The 18,453-nt window shown below is 51.1% G+C and overlaps 3 protein-coding genes across 13 annotated transcripts in view; 1 reads left to right on the top strand and 2 right to left on the bottom strand.

The window, feature by feature from the left end:
* The window catches only part of PRRG3 (proline rich and Gla domain 3), a 15,276-nt gene extending 14,049 nt beyond the window's left edge, over positions 1-1,227 (bottom strand). For 3 of the 10 annotated variants that reach the window (XR_001554633.1, XR_001554632.1, XR_001554637.1), the window contains exon 1: positions 1,161-1,227. The gene's annotated coding sequence lies outside the window, so the exon portion shown is untranslated. The remainder of the gene's footprint in view (positions 1-1,160) is intronic. The other 7 variants (XR_001554636.1, XR_001554639.1, XR_001554634.1 and 4 more) reach the window with 5 other exon arrangements.
* Positions 1,228-1,465: 238 nt separating this feature from the next.
* Positions 1,466-14,239, bottom strand: LOC107312821 (protein ripply1). 2 transcript variants are annotated; one of them, XM_015860562.2, is made up of 5 exons: positions 12,422-14,239; positions 2,929-3,195; positions 2,533-2,608; positions 1,892-1,956; positions 1,466-1,821 (listed from the first exon to the last, which is right to left on the bottom strand). In XM_015860562.2, the coding sequence occupies exons 2-5, from the start codon at positions 3,132-3,134 to the stop codon at positions 1,617-1,619; spliced, it is 552 nt and encodes a 183-aa protein (XP_015716048.1). In that variant the 5' UTR covers positions 3,135-3,195; positions 12,422-14,239; the 3' UTR covers positions 1,466-1,616. The 2 variants fall into 2 exon arrangements, with proteins under 2 accessions (XP_015716048.1, XP_015716047.1); XM_015860561.2 differs by lacking the exon at positions 12,422-14,239 and adding an exon at positions 5,128-5,798.
* On the top strand, positions 4,486-7,097 carry CLDN2 (claudin 2). Its single transcript, XM_015860559.2, has 2 exons — positions 4,486-4,665; positions 5,796-7,097. Exon 2 carries the CDS (start codon positions 5,949-5,951, stop codon positions 6,630-6,632), a length of 684 nt encoding a protein of 227 aa, XP_015716045.1. The 5' UTR covers positions 4,486-4,665; positions 5,796-5,948; the 3' UTR covers positions 6,633-7,097.
* Positions 14,240-18,453: the final 4,214 nt, after the last annotated feature.

The following is an 18,453-nucleotide window of genomic DNA, read 5'->3' on the forward strand; positions in this document are numbered from 1 at the left end:
TTCCCCTGTCACGGGCATAGGTAAATCTAAGTAACCCGTGACAATCACTCATTAATACAGGCAACAAGCATCACACCTCTACCTGATACACCAGACTCTGAGTGTATATGTTGAATATCAACTTATTCAAGATTAGACTTGCCAGGATTCCAGGCTATACGCTCGTGGAGCCTGACACTGCAGGCATAGAAGTCCAATAATGATCAGTTTCATCATCTTTAACTTGTTTTTTTTCCCCATAACGTCGGTGCCAATGCACCACCCAGCGTTCAGAAACAAGAGACGGTTTATACCAGCACAACAATAAGCCTGTAAGCACAAGAGATGCCTGCCCGGATGCACGCAACGAGGGTGAGCAATAGGGATATTTCATTGCCACACACATATCCCTGACCGCCCCCGGGTTCAGACAAGCAGAAGGGCCAACAGCTGACAAACAAACAGCACTTCTGAGCACCCACCCACCCAGACTATAAGAGAAGCTGGAGGGTGACCCTGCAGACACCCCCCCAGCCCCATCACCCTCGCTTCTAAGCACTCCTCTATAAATACCCCATCGACGGGAGGTTGCTACAGCAACAGCGAGGAGGTGGGAGGGATGAGGCAGTGAGTGCGAGGATGCTGCAGACGCACATTAGTCTCTCCCCCGGGCTCCCCCATTCCCTTCAATGATGCCAAAGGAGGGAATCGTGCTGGGGTAAAGGCATAGGTGTGGAGATGGACCAAGCAGAGCAATACCCCAATAAGCAGGAATTCCTCCTCCCTTAGCACATCCATGGCAGCCCTAGAGATACGCTATGCCAGGACCCACAATGTGGCTGCAGCCGCTTCACACCCCAAACCCCATAGGGGCGGCCCGAAGCTTCACCCCACAGCCTACCCTACCCTACCCTACCCTACCCTACCCTGCCCTGCCCTGCCCAGCCCAGCCCAGCCCGGCCCCATTTGCAGCCTTGAGCTGCCATAGAGAAACACGGCCCACCCCATAAGCACCACAGGGATGCCCGACCCCACAGCACCTCCTGCACCCTGCCCTGCTCCCCCTAACCCTCACTCTCTCCATCCCCGGCATCTCCACAGCCCTAAGCCTTCCCATACCCCCAGCTCGAGCACCCACATCGCCCCATATCACCCCATACCCCACACCGCCCCGCCCGTACCTCATGGCGGCCCCTCTCCCCGCCGCTGCCGCTCCCTCCCGCCGACGGGCAGGAAGCACAAAGCTCCGCCCCCCTCCCCGCCCCTCAGCCAATCGCATCCCCACTCTACAATAGGAAGGGCGCGGCAAAAGTGTGGGCGGGACTATGAGCTCCATCCCCAATCAAATGAGGGCTCTGTGAGCGTGCAGCCAATGGGAGAGCGCAACACGGCCGCTTAGGCTGGTGGGAGTAGTAGTCTTAGGCCCATTGAGGCGCTTCGTGCTGCCATTGTGGCTCAGTGAGCAGCAGCGGGCGGACATGGCGGCTTCACTCACACGCTTTATTTCTCCACAGACCGTCTGCCCGCCCCGCTGCGCCCGGTGCTCGCTTCACAGTGCCGGGCCTTGCACCCTGCTCAGCCTCACGGCTGCTCGGCCTGCCCAGCTCATACTCCATCCCTGTGCCATCACGCTGCCCTCAGACCGGCCGGGGGGAGCCTGACCCTACGACGCCTCCAGCATCGCCTTCGTTCCCCTCATCATCATCGTCATCTTCGGCCTCGTCCCCATCGCTGTCTGAGTCATCGTAGAGGCACAGCGTGGCCTGCACCGGGAAGTTGGCCAGCAGCTTCTCCCCCACGCTGTACAGATAGTCAAAGCACTTGGATTTGGGCCATAGGAGCCTGTTGGGGAGAGTCACCATAAGGACCTGCCTGTCCCAGCATTGGGTATGGCATCAACACGGGGACGTACCTGACTGGATGGCGGAACAGTGCTTTGTCACTGCTGTGATCTCCTACAGCATCCAAGGGCTGAGCCTGCAAAGACAGAGCCGGGCTGGGACCTGCCCCATGTCCTGCTATGGTGGCAATGACAGCCCTCACCCTGCTAACAGGGTTACACAGCACCTTACAGTGTACACACAGGGCCAGACTGCAGCCTGGTTTTCTCCACTCCTCTGCTGAATGGATTTAGTTCCCCACTCTCCCGCAAAAAGAAGCTGGCATCTAAACCCCCACACAAGGGCTTTGTGCCAGAGTAATCTCCCCCCCGCCACTGTGCCCACGCGTCCTGCTAACCCCCTGAGGAATGCCCGCCAGGCTGGGAACAGGCATCTCTTTCAGACCCCACAGAGCAGCTGTGTTTGCTGCAGCTGGCATTGCCCCAGCAGGCTGTAGGCTCAGGGTGGGGGAATGTGGGTACCCAAAAGCCCCCCCCTGCTCACCCCATCTTGCAGCCTTGGGACAGGGTATTAAGGTGCAGGCACCCTTGGGGACAGTGCCCTCTGCTCAGTCCTCACAAGGGGTAAAGGAGTCTGGGGCCAAGAAGCTGGTGACCCCAACACTGCCAATGGACAAAAAAAAGCAGGCTCCAGCAGGAAGAATTAAACTCACAATGTCCATCTGCTCCCTCTGCTGCCTGGTTGTGTACTCCTCCTGTGGCAGCCATGGTCTCCAGAGTGGCTTGGGTCTGGGGGAGGACAGAAAGATAAGTATAGTGGGGCCACCTTGCATTTTCCCCTCCTTGCCTTGTTCATCCACACCCCAACCACCCACCTCAATCTTGCCAGTACATCCACAACCCCTGCCCTAGTGCCAGGCACATCCACCACCCCACTTTTGGTCCCCTCCCTGCTGGAGCTCCCAGCTTTTCTTCCCAGGCTCCGCACCCACAGGAGTCTGCACCTAAACCAGGAGCAGCGCAGCCTTCACCCAAACCCACATAGAGCCTTCCCACCTCACCACTGCTGCCCACTCCGTCCCCCCCCAACCATATTGCACCTGAAGTACCTTCCCCCCTCCTGCAGCCCTGGGGCTGGGCAAGCACCAACTGTAGGCAATGGGAGCTGGTGAAGAGGCAGGCAACAGGCAGCAGCTTCCATAGTGGCAGCGGTGTCCTCTCCAAAGGTGCAAGCTGTTTGTGAGGATAGCTTTATATATAGCCCTTCCCTGGCCAGTGAGTGTTGGGCTGGGGGCTCAGGGGTAGCAGTCCCCATGGTGTGAAATTTGTCCCAGTTGTGTAAACAGAGGGTTGGGGGGGAGTAGAAGCAGGGTGTTCTGGAAAAGCAAAACACAGAAGGGAAAAGTTAGACACCATTTGTGAGAAAGTCCCCAGGAGGGCTCGGGGAGGGGGCATGGGGGTAAATAGGGTAGGGCAAAGACAATTAACAAGGATGATTAAGTGTTCTTAGTAGCCATTTGCATAAGGGAGAGGGGATTTGGGGAAATGATCAGGAGTGCTGGGGCATCATGGTGGGCAGGGGATGGGGATGGGGTTGGCATGATGGTGACAGCGTGATGGGCTGCAGCAGAGAGGTGCTGTATAGGATGTATAGTGTATAATAGCTGTCATATCCCCAAATAATTCAAGGATTCTGTAATTTGCTGTTGCAGTGTTTGCCAGTGATCTCTGCCTGCCTGGCTCTCCCTTAGGCTCTTTGGGATGCAGACAGTATCAGGAGGTGCAGGAAAGATCACAAAGTAGGAGGGTGCAAGGTTCATACCTCTATGCATCCCATCCTATGTGCTGCTCCTGCCTGGGCACTCGATGTGAGGTGCCACTTGCAGGCAGGTCACCCCAGATCCTGGGAGAGTTTCAGTTTGGGACAAGGAAAGAAAATAGCAAATGGTCCCTGCTGTAGCTCTGCCAGCAGTGTCCAAACATTGTCCGGGATCGGCTTGGCTCTGAGCACAATTTGTCACCAGGGGCCCTCCCTGCCCCTGTCCATCTGCAACAACCAGGGAGCGGGAGGGGGCATGGCACGAGCACAGCCCTCATTACCGTCCCCATTTGCTCCTCATTTGGGCCAGGAGTCTTACAATAACAAACCCCACAGAGGATAAGCAAGTCTGGGGAGTTCAACCTGCTGGTGTTTTGCTGCCCTGTGATCCCAGCACACAGCCTGGTATGGACAGGATTCAGCTCACAAGAGGGAAATGCCGTGGTTGTCTATCCCTTGGGGTACCGGTGTGCGGTGGAACAGCTTGCCAGCTTGCACACTGCATTGCCCTATGCCCAGCTCAATCTCCAGCCACTCTCTTCTAACACTGGCCAAGCCAGGTCTCAGGGGCTGCTGAATCTGTGCCCCTGCCAGTCGGGCATCGCCACTGAGAGCAAAGGGCCCCTGGAGCCAGCGCACATGGAGGACAAGGGAGGAATCTGGCTTCATTTCTGCAGCTGGTTTCCATCCTTGGCTCTGCTCCCTTCACTCCACCCCATCTCTTCTCACCGCCTTTCCTCCACACACCACTGCCCCCGCCCTGGCCTGGTATCCCAAGCCACTTAGGCAACCACCTACCCTGATAATTAATAAAAACAAGCAAAACAAGGCATCCCACTTCTTCAATCCTTCCTGACACTGAAAGGGTTTAATTCTGATCTGCAATAAGCCTCCAGGCTGAGATTTGTGGATGGATTTTGCAAAGCTGACGTGAACCATTCGCAGTCTCTGATCCCCAGCCCTGACGAGCCTCTTCCTGTAGGACTACAGCTGCCCTCGGTTCCGCACCACATCTCCAGCCATCTCTGTAAGTACATGGTCCCTCTCATGCCCCAGTTTGCCATCACCCAAAACCTGGTGTGTTTTGTAGCAGCACCCGTAAGATTGAGAGGCTGTATCTTGGTTTGCGCATGGGAATGGAGATGAAAGTCTGATAGTTTGATAGCAAACATTTGATGTTCCAAGGCCGGGAAAGGGGAATGGAGGCTCCGGGAGGGGTTGCACCCTCAGCCGGCAACTTTCCCAGGGCAAGAGGCCACTGGCCAGGCGGTATCTGTGTGGTTTGCTGTTTCGCAAGAACCACAGCTGGGGGAATTTTGAAACAAGGTGAAGGGAAAACAAACCACCCGGTGTCTGCCAAATCCCTGTCACCCACCCCCAACTGGGGTAGAAAACCTCCACCCGGCACTAGCACCCACATGGGGAGCACACACTGCATGCTGTACTCCGCTGCAGGACAGAATGCTCTGAGAAGCTGGCACGGACTCACCATTAACACACTGTGCCCCATGCATTGCTGTCCTTTGTGGACCTCCAGGCTCTCCCAGGGATGTAGGTGTCACTGTCACCAGCCATTCCTCCCTGTCATCATGATGTGGGAAGGCTGATAGCTGTGATTCAGCCACAAGAGAACGCGTCCCTTTGCTCCATACCTGCTGGATTCTTTGTGGGGTCAATGGATAACAGCAGGTGCCCCATTCCTCTGCTGAGGAAACCTCGGGGCCGCCACTCTAAAGCAGCTCCAGCAGACCCAAACAAACAACATGCAGCCACAGTGTTTAGGCTTCTTTTTCTTTTTGCCTCGAAACAGGGAAAGATAAAGATTAGCTGAGTTTGCAAAGGCAGCTGGAGGAGTGTACAGCAGCAAAAGAATATTTCCATTAAGCAGGGCACAGGGTGAAGGAAGAAGTGGCTGGGGAGGCTTGCACCGGGAGACACCATGCAATAGGAGATGGTCCAGCAGGGACTTGCTGGGGACCAGCCAGCTCCCCTTCCTGCCTGCAGCACAAAGAAGGGCTTTGGCCACCTGCCTGGGCTGTGCTGTGCTACCTCTTGAAGCCTGCCTGGGAAGATAACAGAGGTGAAAGGGTGCTTGGCGCTTGTCCACAGGCTCGAGTCAATCGTTAATCGAGGAGGGATTGCTTTCCACTCTTGCAGGTAACCTCTCCTCCCCCCGGCTCCCCCCACGTGCCTGTGCCCTCACAAAACCAGCACCCACAGGAGCAGGGTGAAGCTTCGGCACAGCGAGAGCAGCCGCTAGCAGGGCCATGGAAAGGTAAATGTGTGGGAGAGGTGACACCCAGCGCAACCATGGTCTCTATGGGACTCCAGCTGGTGGGCTACGCCGTGGCCTTCCTGGGCTACATCGGCACTCTGACGACCACACTGCTGCCTAACTGGAAGATCAGCTCCTACATTGGCTCGAGCATCGTGACAGCCGTGAGTTTCACCAAGGGGCTATGGATGGAGTGTGCTACATACAGCACGGGCATCACTCAGTGCGACATCTACAGCTCCCTGCTCAACCTGCCTCCTGACATCCAGGCAGCCCAGGCCCTGATGGTGAGCTCCTGTGTTGTCTCCTCCCTTGCTTGCCTGATGACCGTGATGGGTATGAGGTGCACTGTCTTCAATCAGGGCTCACCAGCCAAGGACCGAGTGGCAGTGGCGGGTGGTGTGGTCTTTATCCTTGGGGGGCTGCTCTGCTTCATCCCACTGGTGTGGAACATCCACGTGGTGCTGCGAGATTTCCACAACCCCCTGCTCCCTGACAGCACCAAATTTGAGTTGGGGGAGGCTCTATACCTGGGCATCATCTCCTCTCTGCTCTCCCTCATCGGTGGCTTCATCCTCTGTGCCTCCTGCCCTCCCCGTGACCCATCCAGCCCCTACTCACCCCGGCTGCTGGCAAGCAGGAGTCCCCAGCCCTCCATCAAACAGATGCAGAAGCCCAAGAGTGAGTTCAGCTCCTACAACCTGACGGGATACGTATAGCAGCAGCAAGGTGCCTGGTCAGCACTTTTCCCAGCTCCCAAAACACCTGGGCTGGCACTGAGGGCACACAGTAAGAGGAGAAGACACAGCCTTGCCTCCCGCGCTAATACCTCTTGCTTGGGGATCTTGACATTTGACTGCTCAGAAATCCCAGCTGATGATGAAGGACTCTGAATCCAGCTTCTGTTACCACTTTGGTGCCATCAGCCTGCTGGAACTGCCCCTGCAAGTCAGATGGAAGCGCACCCGTAGCCCCTGCACGGCAGCCTTGTCACAGCCAGTCTCCAGCCTGCAGCCTACAGCCCAGCAAGGACAGTGAAACTATGCCAATGGAGCTCACCTGAGGCTCTGGAGAAACTGGGGGGGATTAGGGCACCCACAGGGGCCCGGAATCTTTGGGGGAGAGCGGGGGGATGGAGTACTGATTGCAAGCTGATATCACAATAAATCTATGTTTCTAGATGGGCTGTGATTGAACTTTTCTCTGGCACCAACGAGTACCCCAGCACCTCACCAGTGGCAGGGCAGACTCTGGTAGGGTCATGCTTACCTGCCTGCTTCATTCATCCTGCAAAGGGAGCCCCATCCCTTGCTCTTGGCCATAAAGGAGATTAAATAAAACACAGAGGTGTCCTGCAGGTGGGCCTAAGCCCTTGGGTTCCTGCAGGGACAGGTTTGGGATGGAAGGGCAGGGCCAAACCTGCTCCTTGCATCCCTTTAGCATCAGTGGGATGTGCTGTGCAGCCACAGCCCTGGCAGCCAGCAAGGGTCTGCATGGGGGCTTCTGGTGATGCTGAGCAGAGCCACTTGTGCCAAGGCAGGGGGGACAGAGGGAGAGTGCAAAGTGCCCACGGAGGAGCGAGCACGTTTTAACCCTCGGGCCACCTCCTTTGTCTCTTGGTACTACGTCCCACTGCCGGATGCAAAATAACCCCTTTGCCCAGGGAAGTTTGGTCCACCTGCCAGCCCCTTGTAAATCAATTTAGATTAGAGCCTGGAGAAGAGGGCACCAGGTTCCCCACTGAGGCAGGATCCCCGCCAAGAACCTTGTCACCGTTAACCTTGCGTCAGTGAAACTGCATTTACCTGCAGGGCTAACGCTCCTGATAACAGCGTGAGTCACACTTTCTTCCTTCCTCACTGAGAAAGATGCTCATTATCAGGGACCACAGTGGATTTCAAGGCAAAGGCCACGCACCCTCTTTCCACAGCCAGATGACAAAGCTGAGTTACTCACTGCTGCTTTGGGAAAGGAGAGGGCCGAGGTGATGGGGGCTGGTGTGCAGGGCAAGCAGGAGCTGCAGCCCATGGCCACTCGAGATGCCATGCTCAGGCACTGCCTTTCATTCAAGGCTTTCACTGCAAATGTTTTGCTCCTTGGCAGCTGATTCAGAGAGGAGGCAAGAAAATATTTGGCAACAGACTTCCTGCTGGAGAGGAGGAGGAATGTTCTGCCTCCGCTCCTCACTCCCACTCAGGGCTGACAGCATGGCCTGTGTCTGCAGGCAGACGCTGGCTTAATTAAACAAGGGTGCATTAGAAACATTCTATTCAGAGTTTTAGCACTGCTGGCCTTATTAATGCTATTGTTTGAGCAGAAGAAGGGAGGATTCCTGGCTCCTGCACACCTTCCCTAAGGAGGTAGGGTGCAACCAAAACCAATACTGGGAATGCCCTCAGTTTGGGCATGTGAGCACCAGGCCATGGCACTGCTTGGGAGTGTGCTGACCCTGGGGAAGGATTCTGGGGCTCAGCCCTACTGCAGGCCCCAAGTGCCCCACAGCCTAAGGGTTTCTCTCTGGCCAACGCAATACCAGTCATTTTTGTCAGGAAATTTTCCCCTATCTAATTTTTGTGGGTTCTATCCAAGCTGAGTGCACCCAAAGAAACTTGGCTCCAGGCTGGAAAAGATTTTCCTCTTCTAAGAGCAGGAGAGAAGACAGAGAAAAATGAAGGACAGCGGGTGCATGAATACAGCAGCGGTTATCTCTGCCTCACGCAATAGCCATGTTCCCCATTAGTGAGATAAGCCGGGTCCTTGAGGCCAAGCTGGATGCAGCCCAGCCCAGGGCCAGAGAGGACGGCAGTCAGGATGAGGCCATGCCTTTGGGCAGCAGAGCCAAGCAGGACAGGGTGCAGGGTCAGCCCCACAGCTCCTCACCTGCACAGCATGAGCAGAGAAGGGCACAGAGGAGTGAGATCATATAAGGGGATGTGAACAGGAGGGGTGGGATGGTGCGCAGACCACAGGGTGGCCTTGCAGGATGGCAGGAGCCCCTCGCTGCAGGGCCAGGTGCTGGTGACTAATCCTCTGTCGTAAGGAGAGAACTTCCCCTCTTACTCCAGACAGTGCCTCAAATGAAGAAAGGGGGCAATAAAGGATTAACGTGCCCTTATCTTCAGAGGAGATAGAGGTGCCATAAATGCCCAGCACACAAACCTGAAGCTGCACCTGTGCTACAGGCAGAGACCCCACATAACTAGTGATAGGATGGGAGGGAATGGCCTCAAGTTGCACCAGGGGAGGTTCAGGTTGGTTATTAGGAAAAAATTATTCCCCAATAGAGTGGTGAGGCAGTGGCACAGGCTGCCCAGGGAGGTGGTGTAGTCACCATCCCTGGAGGTGTTCAAGACGCATGGAGATGTGTTATTAGGGACGAGGTTTAGTGGGCAGTATTGGTTGTAAGTGAACAGTTGGACTAGATGATCTCAGAGGTCTTTTCAAACCTTAATGATTCTATGACTGTGTCAGAAGAGGAAGAACAAGTGCCCAGAACCAAGCCTGGCTGCTACCACTGCCCCAGTCAGCGTGGAGATCCCTCCATGTTCTCTGGGCATCCCTCAGACAAAGGGGCAGCCCTGGCTGGATCCCTCAGCTGCTCATATACCTCCAAGCAAGCAGAAGTTTGTTAGCTCTCTGTCATCCCACATCTTGTTCCCAATGAGGATCTGAAGCAGCAAATAATTCACACAGACTCTTAAAGCAGCATCAGACCAGGTGATAAGAGAGGCCATCCCTGTGCAAGCCGGGGAAGCACTCAGAGGGGAGGGTGGGGAAGAAAATTCAGGCCAAAATCCTGATGGGCCAAGGCACTTGGAAGCAGCCTCTGCATTCCTCTGCCTTCCTCCTTCCTCAGCTGCTTCCCATGCCATGCTGCAGCCTCAGCACAGCATGGACACAACCTCTAGCATCAGTGTCACCCATTCCTCACTTCCAGAGCCTTCCTGCCTTCCCCAAGCCATGGTGATCACCCTGTTGGTGCCCAGCTCTTCTGGTTTTAATGGAACACTTCACAGTGCAGGTGAGGGCTATCAAGAAACCAGCTCTTCCTCAGAAAACACCTTAATGTGGGAAAAAAAACCTGTCCACAATCTCAAGGCTTCTCCTGGAAGTGGGTTGGTTAAGGGAGCTTTAAAGGATCTTTTGATCTTTAAAGAAAAACATAAGAAATATTGAGGAACAAACACCATGACACAGCAACACAGAGAGGAAATAGTCCTTTGGGTGCACCTGGGGAGATTGTTAGAAAGCACCTTCCCGGCTGGGGTTGAACAGCAGTTCAGAAATTTATCAGGTGAGCTATAAAAGTTATTTACCTTGGAAAATTACGTATTAAATCCGTTAAGATGACACAGAGATTTGATCTTCAAGGCATTTCAGTAATGCCACAATTACATTTTTCCGTAATTTAAGTCTAATCTACACTAAAGGAGCTCCGAGTTAAGAATCTCAGCAAACCCAGCACATTTACAATCTGCAGTAACAAGAACAGTATCACCAAAACCTGCATCAACTGAGCAAGCAAAGCAAGCTTTATCAGCAAGAAGCATTTGTACAGAAGTATAAACAGAAGCTATACCAGGGAACTTTACAGAATTTGTGGTGAAAGCAGACATCTCCAGACAAAACCTCCCCTGGAGAGCTGAGAAATGCATACAGGGTTAAGCAGAAGTTGTCCGGCACTCCAGGCAGCCCCACTGCTGAGCTCTGGTTAATTGGCAGTTTGCTGCGAGGAGGAGATCAAGACCTGAAAGCCCTAAACACGTTTACATGAATAAACTGAGTTGAGATCATGTAAACCAGTTCACAGAGTCATTCCTAGCAAGCCTGTTGGCTCCATGCTCAGAGAATCAGAGAATCACAAGGTTGGAAAGGACCTACAAGATCATCTGGTTCAACCATCCTCCTATTAGCATTGCTACAACAAACCACTAAACCAGATCTCGTAGCTCCTCATCCAGACGCCTCTTGAACACTGCCAGGGACGGCAACTCCACCACCTCCCTGTGCAGCCATTCCAGCGCCTGTCCAGTCTCTGAGAGAAAACAGTTTTTCTCATGTCCAATCTAAATCTCTTCTGGTACAACCTGTGGCCATTTCCTTGGATCCTGTTTGTTGCATGGGAGAAGAGGCCAAATCCCTCCTCATCACAACCTCTCTTCAGGAAGAAATGAGGTCTCTCCTGAGCCTCCTCTTCTCCAGACTAAACAACCCCAGCTCCTCATAAGACTTGTGCTCCAGACCCCTCACCAGTTTCAGCTCACTGAAAGAAGGCTAAAACCAGGACAAGACCCACGTCATAGAATAGCACAACTGCAAGGAACTTTCTTCTCAAGAAAGCCTCTCTCTAGGTTCCTCGGTTCATCAGAGCAAAGTCCCACAACACCACCTACACCTGGCTGACACTCCCAAGATTGCCCCAACAGATGTATTTTCATCACCCATTTTTTTAGTTTTTTATTTCCTTTTAGGGGGGAAAAAAGCCATAAAGATACCCAAGGGGTGTGCAGGCATTACAGAGCTAAAGCTCCACAACCTTGATGCTCCCATACCCTTTGAGCTATTCCAGTATGGTTTTACTGGAAAAAGCGCTGCCCTTCACCTTTGGATTTTCCACTGGCTGCAGCATAGGCCAAGCATCAAATATGACAGAGCAGGGGGAAAATAGAGCAATTAATCTCTGATCACCCTTATTTTCCTTTCCTTCAAAGACTTCCTCATTGGCCATCTAATGTTTTGAACTCACCTTATTGTAATGGTGTTGCCAGATTGCAAAGCTGCTCTCTTTATCTGCTAGCAGAGGAAGCAGAACTGTATCCCACCCAGGAGGGGAAGCCACAGATAAGACACAGCAGGTGGCAGAAGCAATTTACTCCTTGCTTTCAAGGTGAGGAGCACAGACACCTTGCTTTCAAGGTGAGGACCTGGGAGTTTCTCAACACAGGATGCTTGCATACAAGGGTTTAGCTTAGTTACAGCCAAAAACTGAACTAGCCCTTCTCCCAGGTGTGCAGGGACTAACATCCCATATATGCTCCATGGGCTGATTATGGCTTGTAAGTCCACAGGTGAAAATACTGTGTTACTGCACAGGTCACCAGCTTAGAGTCATAGAATCACAGAATTATCTGTGTTGGAAGGGCTTGTTATAGGTTGTATGGTACAACTCCCTTGCACTGAACAGGGACACCTACAGCTCAATCAGAGCATTGTTCTTCTCTAGCTCCTTCCACCTGCACGGGTCTCACTCAGGGCTGGAATCAAAGGCAAAGCAAGGTTGGGTTTCCCCACTGAGCCTTTCTGGGCTGCCTGCAGCCCCACAGCTTCACAGCATGGTACTGACAGGGAGGATCTGCAGAGCTCTAGGAGCTGGAAGCTCTGCCAAATGGTCTTATCTTTTAAGATGCTTTTCTGACCTTCTCGCCTGCAAAAAGTATTTACCTTCTCTACACAACTTAATTCCCCCAAACAACTACGGCATCAAGTATTTGGCACAGGCACTACTCACCATGCTTTGAAAGATGACTGAGAGAAGTGCCAAGTTTCAGAACCAGGTACTTTGATAGCAGCTTATCTACGAAGGAAAATAAATAGCTCTACCGTTTGCCAAGTTGCATTCATTTAGGAAACGCTTCATCACAAAACTCTTTTCTGAGTTATTTCTTTAAATTAAGAAAGAAAGAAAGAAAAAAGACAGAAACAGTTCAGCTGAAGAAATGTCAAAGACCCACGTCTTGCTGTAGGGAGCGCATATTTTGCCTTGCTGGCAATGTGAGAGGCGAGAGTATGACACCTGCTAACTGTTCGCAAGCTGTTAAACATTTCTGTAGGCTCACAGATCCCCACCGATCGATGCTTGCATCAAAGCTGCCCTTTACTCACCACCTCCTCATTCAGAAAAGCTCATTCCCATCACTAACACCCAAGTGTCTGCTTTCTGCACATCATGCATGCACGGCACCCATTCCCCGTGTGGTAGGAATGAAACAGGAGCAGCTTTGAGTTGTGTAGGCTCTGCCTCGGCTCTCAACGCAGCCAAGATCCTGGGGGCAAGGTGCAGCTGTGCATCACATAACAAACATCGTGGATGCCTGAAAATAATCTTATAAAGAAATAAGGTCAAGTAGGATTAGGGAGAAAGTTCAGATCCCAGAGCTAGCTGTAATGGAATGGAATAAAACAAAAGTGCAAAGAAGAGCAGCAGCCACTGAGATTACAGCTAGTGCATGCAGAGACCAAGCCGAAAGAATATGTGGACAATGCCTGCTTCAGCAGCAGCTTTGGAGATAATAAAGCTGTGTCTCATGCCATATCCAGGGCAGAGGATTCAAAGGATGACTGGCTTATAGGATAGAACATGCTAACATGGCCAGAAACATAGCTGCTCCCCAGGGCCCTGGTTATACAAAATCATATTTCATGCAACTGCAAAATTCATGTGAGTGTCTCTAGTGCTGTGAAAGGAAACTTTGAGTCACTGAGATATGCTGGTGTAGATTGGATGCCCTGAAACAGCTCTATTGAAAATTAAATGCCCATGAGGGTACTGTCCTCTGGTTTGAGGATCAGCCGGCAAGATTTTAACAAGAACAAGGGAAAAAAAAAAAAAGAGAGAGAGATAGAAAAACAAACAAACATAAGCGGAGATAAGAAATGCTACCTTCAAACCATGAATGGAGGGAGATAAGGGAGCTACCTTCAAACTCCAGTGTTGCCACCCACAGTATTGACCTGAAAACACAGTAGGCAGCACAGTCTGAAAATGTCAAGAGAGCTCATAGAAGCAGATCTGAGATCTGGAAACACAAACTAGAAACAAACCCAGATTCAGCCAGAAAGACGGGAGATCAAAGATTGCAGATGCAGCCACAGTACCTACAGACATCAGGGAAAAAAGCATGCCAGCATACATGTGTCCTTTCTGTCTGCAATAGGAGCATGGAAAGTGAGCAGTGCAGTAATGCATACAAGTCCAGACATGGGAAAAGGACACAGCAAAGTCCTTACCGTGCAGGATGAGGCACTCTCTATCCACATAGCCATGTTGCTCAACCCTGACTTTCGGGTAACAAATACGACATGACTGGTGACGCCATCTAAGCCAGCAGTTTCTATCACGCGGTCTCGTGACTTTGCGGGATAAATGAAGTGGTGAAGTCAAGTCAAAAGAGCAATGCTGTGCTGGCCACACACACCCTTGTCCTTCCACACCCAGGGAACATGCTTCATGAAGGAGGGTGAATTCAAGAATTTGAGGCGTTCTCAGCTCTTTTAGTTTTATACTTGTAGGAAACCTAGACTGATTCAGGAAGCTTCTGAGCAGGAAATAAATACAGGCTTAAAGAGCACTGGCAAACCACCACGTGCAGTTACCCTCATTCATTTCTTCCCATGAGCCATGCTGAAGGCAGGGCAGAGAGCTACAGCATCCCTGCAGCCCAGTGGCATGTGTGGCCCCTGGCTGCTCTCAAAATCCCATGTTTTTCTAAACTCCTTGGGTCATATGGGTGGTTATGCTGCTTAAGAAAGCATATCTGGAAGACAGGAGAAGCTCCCACACAAGATAGCATCTGTGGAAAGACACTGGGATTAGCCACACTAGCCCAGAGCCCTGCAGCAGATCTGACAGCAAGCCCCAACGTCACCGTGCCACCAACTGTTCCCATAGCTACATGGGAAGATAAATTTAGTTCAAGGAACCTCGTGTTGCTACATTATTTAACAAACAGACGCACTCGAGAGGAAAATGCAGGCAGGGACCCAGTTTAGCTGCTGCGTGGGCTGACTGGGCGGTGGACTCGAGGCTGTTTCCCAAGCTGAAAAATCCCAAATCCTGAATCTCACACCATGCTGCCCCAGCAGCGTTCCAGTGTGCTCTCCTGGGATACTTCCTATAGCCTTCATTCCCTGCCAGCCATGCTGGTCCTGTTAGATGAGGGGAAGGCAAAGAAGGACCTAACCATGCTGCTTCATCAGAACGATGGCCCAGAGCACAACTGAAGAAACCAGAGATTTGTGAATAATACTGCACAAAAGGCACAGTGGTAGGAGAGAGATAGCTATAACAACGTGTGTATTTTCTCCAGTACAAGGAAGATGTCATCCACATGATCTGACTCAGAGTCAATACACTGGAGCTCCAAGTCGGAGACGCTGAATGAGAGACGCCAGCTCACATTCATGCACAGGTTCTTAAGTTTCTTCCTTGCACTGTGGATAAAGGAAGAAAGGTAAAGAGTCTTTCCATCAGTTCAGATGCTGTCTCCTCTGTGGAATTCACCAGCTTTGCTTTCAGCTCCTGCAGCTTATTTTGGCAGTGAACTATACAGATTTCTGCTCCAGTAAAAGTCTTCCACCTTCAGAGCTCTGAGCATTGCCAGTTCCTGTTGGCTTTTGAAGAACCTGCTTTCAGGAAACAGTTCTCACATTTGATTTCCTCCACCTGAAATGCAAGCAGAATGCATGCACGGGAACAGTATATAAATCTGCAAGATAAAACAAGTTTTTTTCCAGGTCTGAAGGAACAGTGAAAAGTCACACAGGTCAAGGAAGAAGCCCACTGCACTCTTCATAGAGCTGTCATCCCTCCTCCTCATTCCACTTTGACCCACCCTCTCTGAATCCCTCCCAGCTACTAGGGATGCACAGACACAGATTCGTTACCTTGCACTGGAGCAAATTCCACTCTGCAGAAATGTCCTTCATCTCTACTTCTCCTATCCTCCTGAGCCGTTATGTCTTCCTGACACTCAAGGTCAGGCTGAACAGGGCTCTGAGCATCTAATTGAGCTGTAGGTGTCCCTGATCACTGCAGGGGAGTTGGACTAGATGGCCTTTAAGAATCCCTTCCAACTCAAAAGATTCTATGATCCAACTCCTGCATGTTGAGGACCTGCAATTCTTTAACTTCTCTCTTCATCACCGAAGCATAGGGCTTTCTCCATCTTTCATCTGTGAAATCTTGTCCTCCATCCAAAAGGGCAGAGCTGAATGGGAGCTTCACCACCTGCAACAGGCTTTGAAACAGTAACAGCTGCCAAAAAGGGTCTCTTTTCTATGTATATCTTCTGCTCTCCTGCATGTGTTTACACAAGCTCTGATGTCTGTAGCCCATCTTTCTGTTTTTAATTTCGGCATTCACTCTTCCAGTACCCCTCCCCCTGCCCAGACCACAACAACCTCCTTCTAATCTCTTGCTGACCCACCAGCATCTCTGCCTTAAGGTATCCCTGCATGATAGCAGAGCTGTTTCACACCTGCGCTTCAAGCAGAGAAGCATGCAAGCTGCTATGTACATTCATATCCTCCTGCTTTACGTGCAAAAAGTTTTTCCTTTCTTGGTAAGGTATTGCAAAGCTCTTCTGAAGCAGGAAAGAACAGAGGCTGGGAGAATTCAAGTCTGAGGGTGAAACCATCACTATGTTCTCATCCCTCTCCAGTACCACTGCTTTTATGGTCAACTTGAGCTCAGTGGCAGAAAAAAAGGAGGAAGAAGACGGTGAAAGCAAGCAGGAGCACCTGCCATTCACAACACAGCTGCAGCTACTTATACCTTAGTAGCTGCAGCTGTAGCAAACTAACAAGCTCTTGTCTGCGGGGATCAGCCCTCCTCCTGGTCAGGTGCTCACTGCCCAGCACAAGGCATTGCCACTGATGGAAACTCATGATAGCAGTCTTTTGTGCCATACTATTCCTCATGTTCCCTCTCTTACCTTACAACCAGTGGTGGTAGGTGGGTGGTTGGACTAAATGACCTTAGAGGCCTTTTCCAACATTTAGAATTCTGTCGTGACAGTACAAGGTATGGGGACCCAAGGAGGACAACAGGAAGAAGCAGAAATGGGTGTATTAGGTGTATTGGAAGAGATGAGCAAAGATGGATTGCAAAGATATTGGTGAAGCTTGGTGGAAGTGCTCTGGAAAGCTTGTCTGGAAAAAAAAAAGCAGTATGGCAGCAGTAGAGAGATAAATGGGGTCCAGGTGAGAGCTGAGGCATGAGGAACAGGAGCAGCAGGAGGCAGCTTTGAGAAATACTCTTCTGAGTCAGCTAGTGATGAGCAGAACTATTATCGAGCAATGTTTCCAGACTTGAGCTTCTCTCTCCCCAGGATCCTGCACTGAACAGCAGGTCAACCAGCTCTGCCATACTATAGCCAGGTGCACAGGGTCCCATAAAAAAGAGGAATAAATGCCACTCGACTGCACCTCACCCCTTCTCTGACAGCTACTCGGCAGCCTCAGCACAGCTCCGCTGCGAGCTCTGCTTGGGTAGCCAGTGTGCAGGGAGAAGGAACAAGAGCTGGACAGTGTGGAAACCCACTTTGTGTTTTACCAGGGGCAGAGTTGGGCTGGGGGTGCCACCGTGTGGGGGAAGCCAGCATTGCTCGCTCTGCTCCATTCGTAGACAGAATTCTCTGACTGGCTGTAAGAAGGTGGTCAACTTCCGTCCCGGACTGACCATGGGGCTGGAGAGATGCGAGCATCAGTAAAACATCGGCACACTTTTCCTACTTTTCCTACTCAACTTCCTTTGGCAACCCACCTTCTCATAAGGTCTGCTGAGCCAGTTGTTGTAGTACATCGTGATCCCACAGCAGTTTTTGGTGTTTTTGCAGTGGAATCCAGAGGTGATCTTTACCATTTTGTTCTGAAGGAAAACATGTCAAGGAAGAAATGAACAAGCTCTAGAGGAGGAGTGGGGGAGATGCACAAGCTCCATGGGAAGGAGTGAAGCACACATCAAGCAGCCCACACTGCATTCCTCAGCACAACACCTTCCTTCTTCAGCAGGAAAGCAGCACTCAGCCCTGGCCTACTAACAACCCTGTGCATGTTGCCAACAATCAGACAAGAACAAGCGTAACTGATTGAAGGTGAGCTGGTACATCTGTGCTGAATGGAGCCACTCTGTTAATTACAAGTCAAAATATGCTTTCACCATAGTTTTAATAAAAACTCTGATACTTATTTATATTACCCTGATATCACAAACAAGATGACCAGTAATTTTAATTGTGATTAAAAGTTAAGTAACCAGTGTTTATGAAACCAAAGCAAGGACATTAATTGAGGGCTGGAGAAATCTTAACAACAAATCAGGTTGAATATTAGGAAAAACTTAGTCCTCAAGAGTGGTCAGGCACTGGAACAGGCTGCCCAGGGAGTCACTATCCCTGGAGGTGTTAAAGAAAGATGTAGATGTGGTACTCAGAGATGTGTTTTAGTGGGCAGTGTTGGTGGTAGGTACATAGTTGGACTAGATGATCTCAGAGGTCTTTTCCAACCATAATGATTCAATGATTATGTGATTCTAATAAGGTTAAGATCCATCAAAGTCAATGTCAGTAGACTGCAGGTACATGAATTCATTTCCAGATCAACTTCTCTTTGATAGGGAAATGTGGCATTGGAATTTAAAGAAATAAATAAATAACTAACCACTTTTCGTCTGAACATATTTTACTTACTTCTTAAAGTCAGAGTTCATGTCTTTGCACAGTACAAAATCATAATGTGATTTTCAGTTCAGTGCCACTTTAT

Source organism: Coturnix japonica, chromosome 4 (assembly GCF_001577835.2).
Source record: "Coturnix japonica isolate 7356 chromosome 4, Coturnix japonica 2.1, whole genome shotgun sequence".
Lineage (NCBI taxonomy): Eukaryota > Metazoa > Chordata > Aves > Galliformes > Phasianidae > Coturnix > Coturnix japonica.

Coding starts and splice junctions, on each gene's coding strand:
- CLDN2 (XM_015860559.2), top strand. CDS start 5,949: ATGGTCTCTATGGGACTCCAGCTGGTGGGCTACGCCGTGGCCTTCCTG.
- LOC107312821 (XM_015860562.2), bottom strand. CDS start 3,134: ATGGGGACTGCTACCCCTGAGCCCCCAGCCCAACACTCACTGGCCAGG. Junction 2,609..2,928: donor GGGCTGCAGGAGGGGGGAAG/GTACTTCAGGTG, acceptor GTCCTCCCCCAG/ACCCAAGCCACTCTGGAGAC. Junction 1,822..1,891: donor CTGTTCCGCCATCCAGTCAG/GTACGTCCCCGT, acceptor TCTCCCCAACAG/GCTCCTATGGCCCAAATCCA.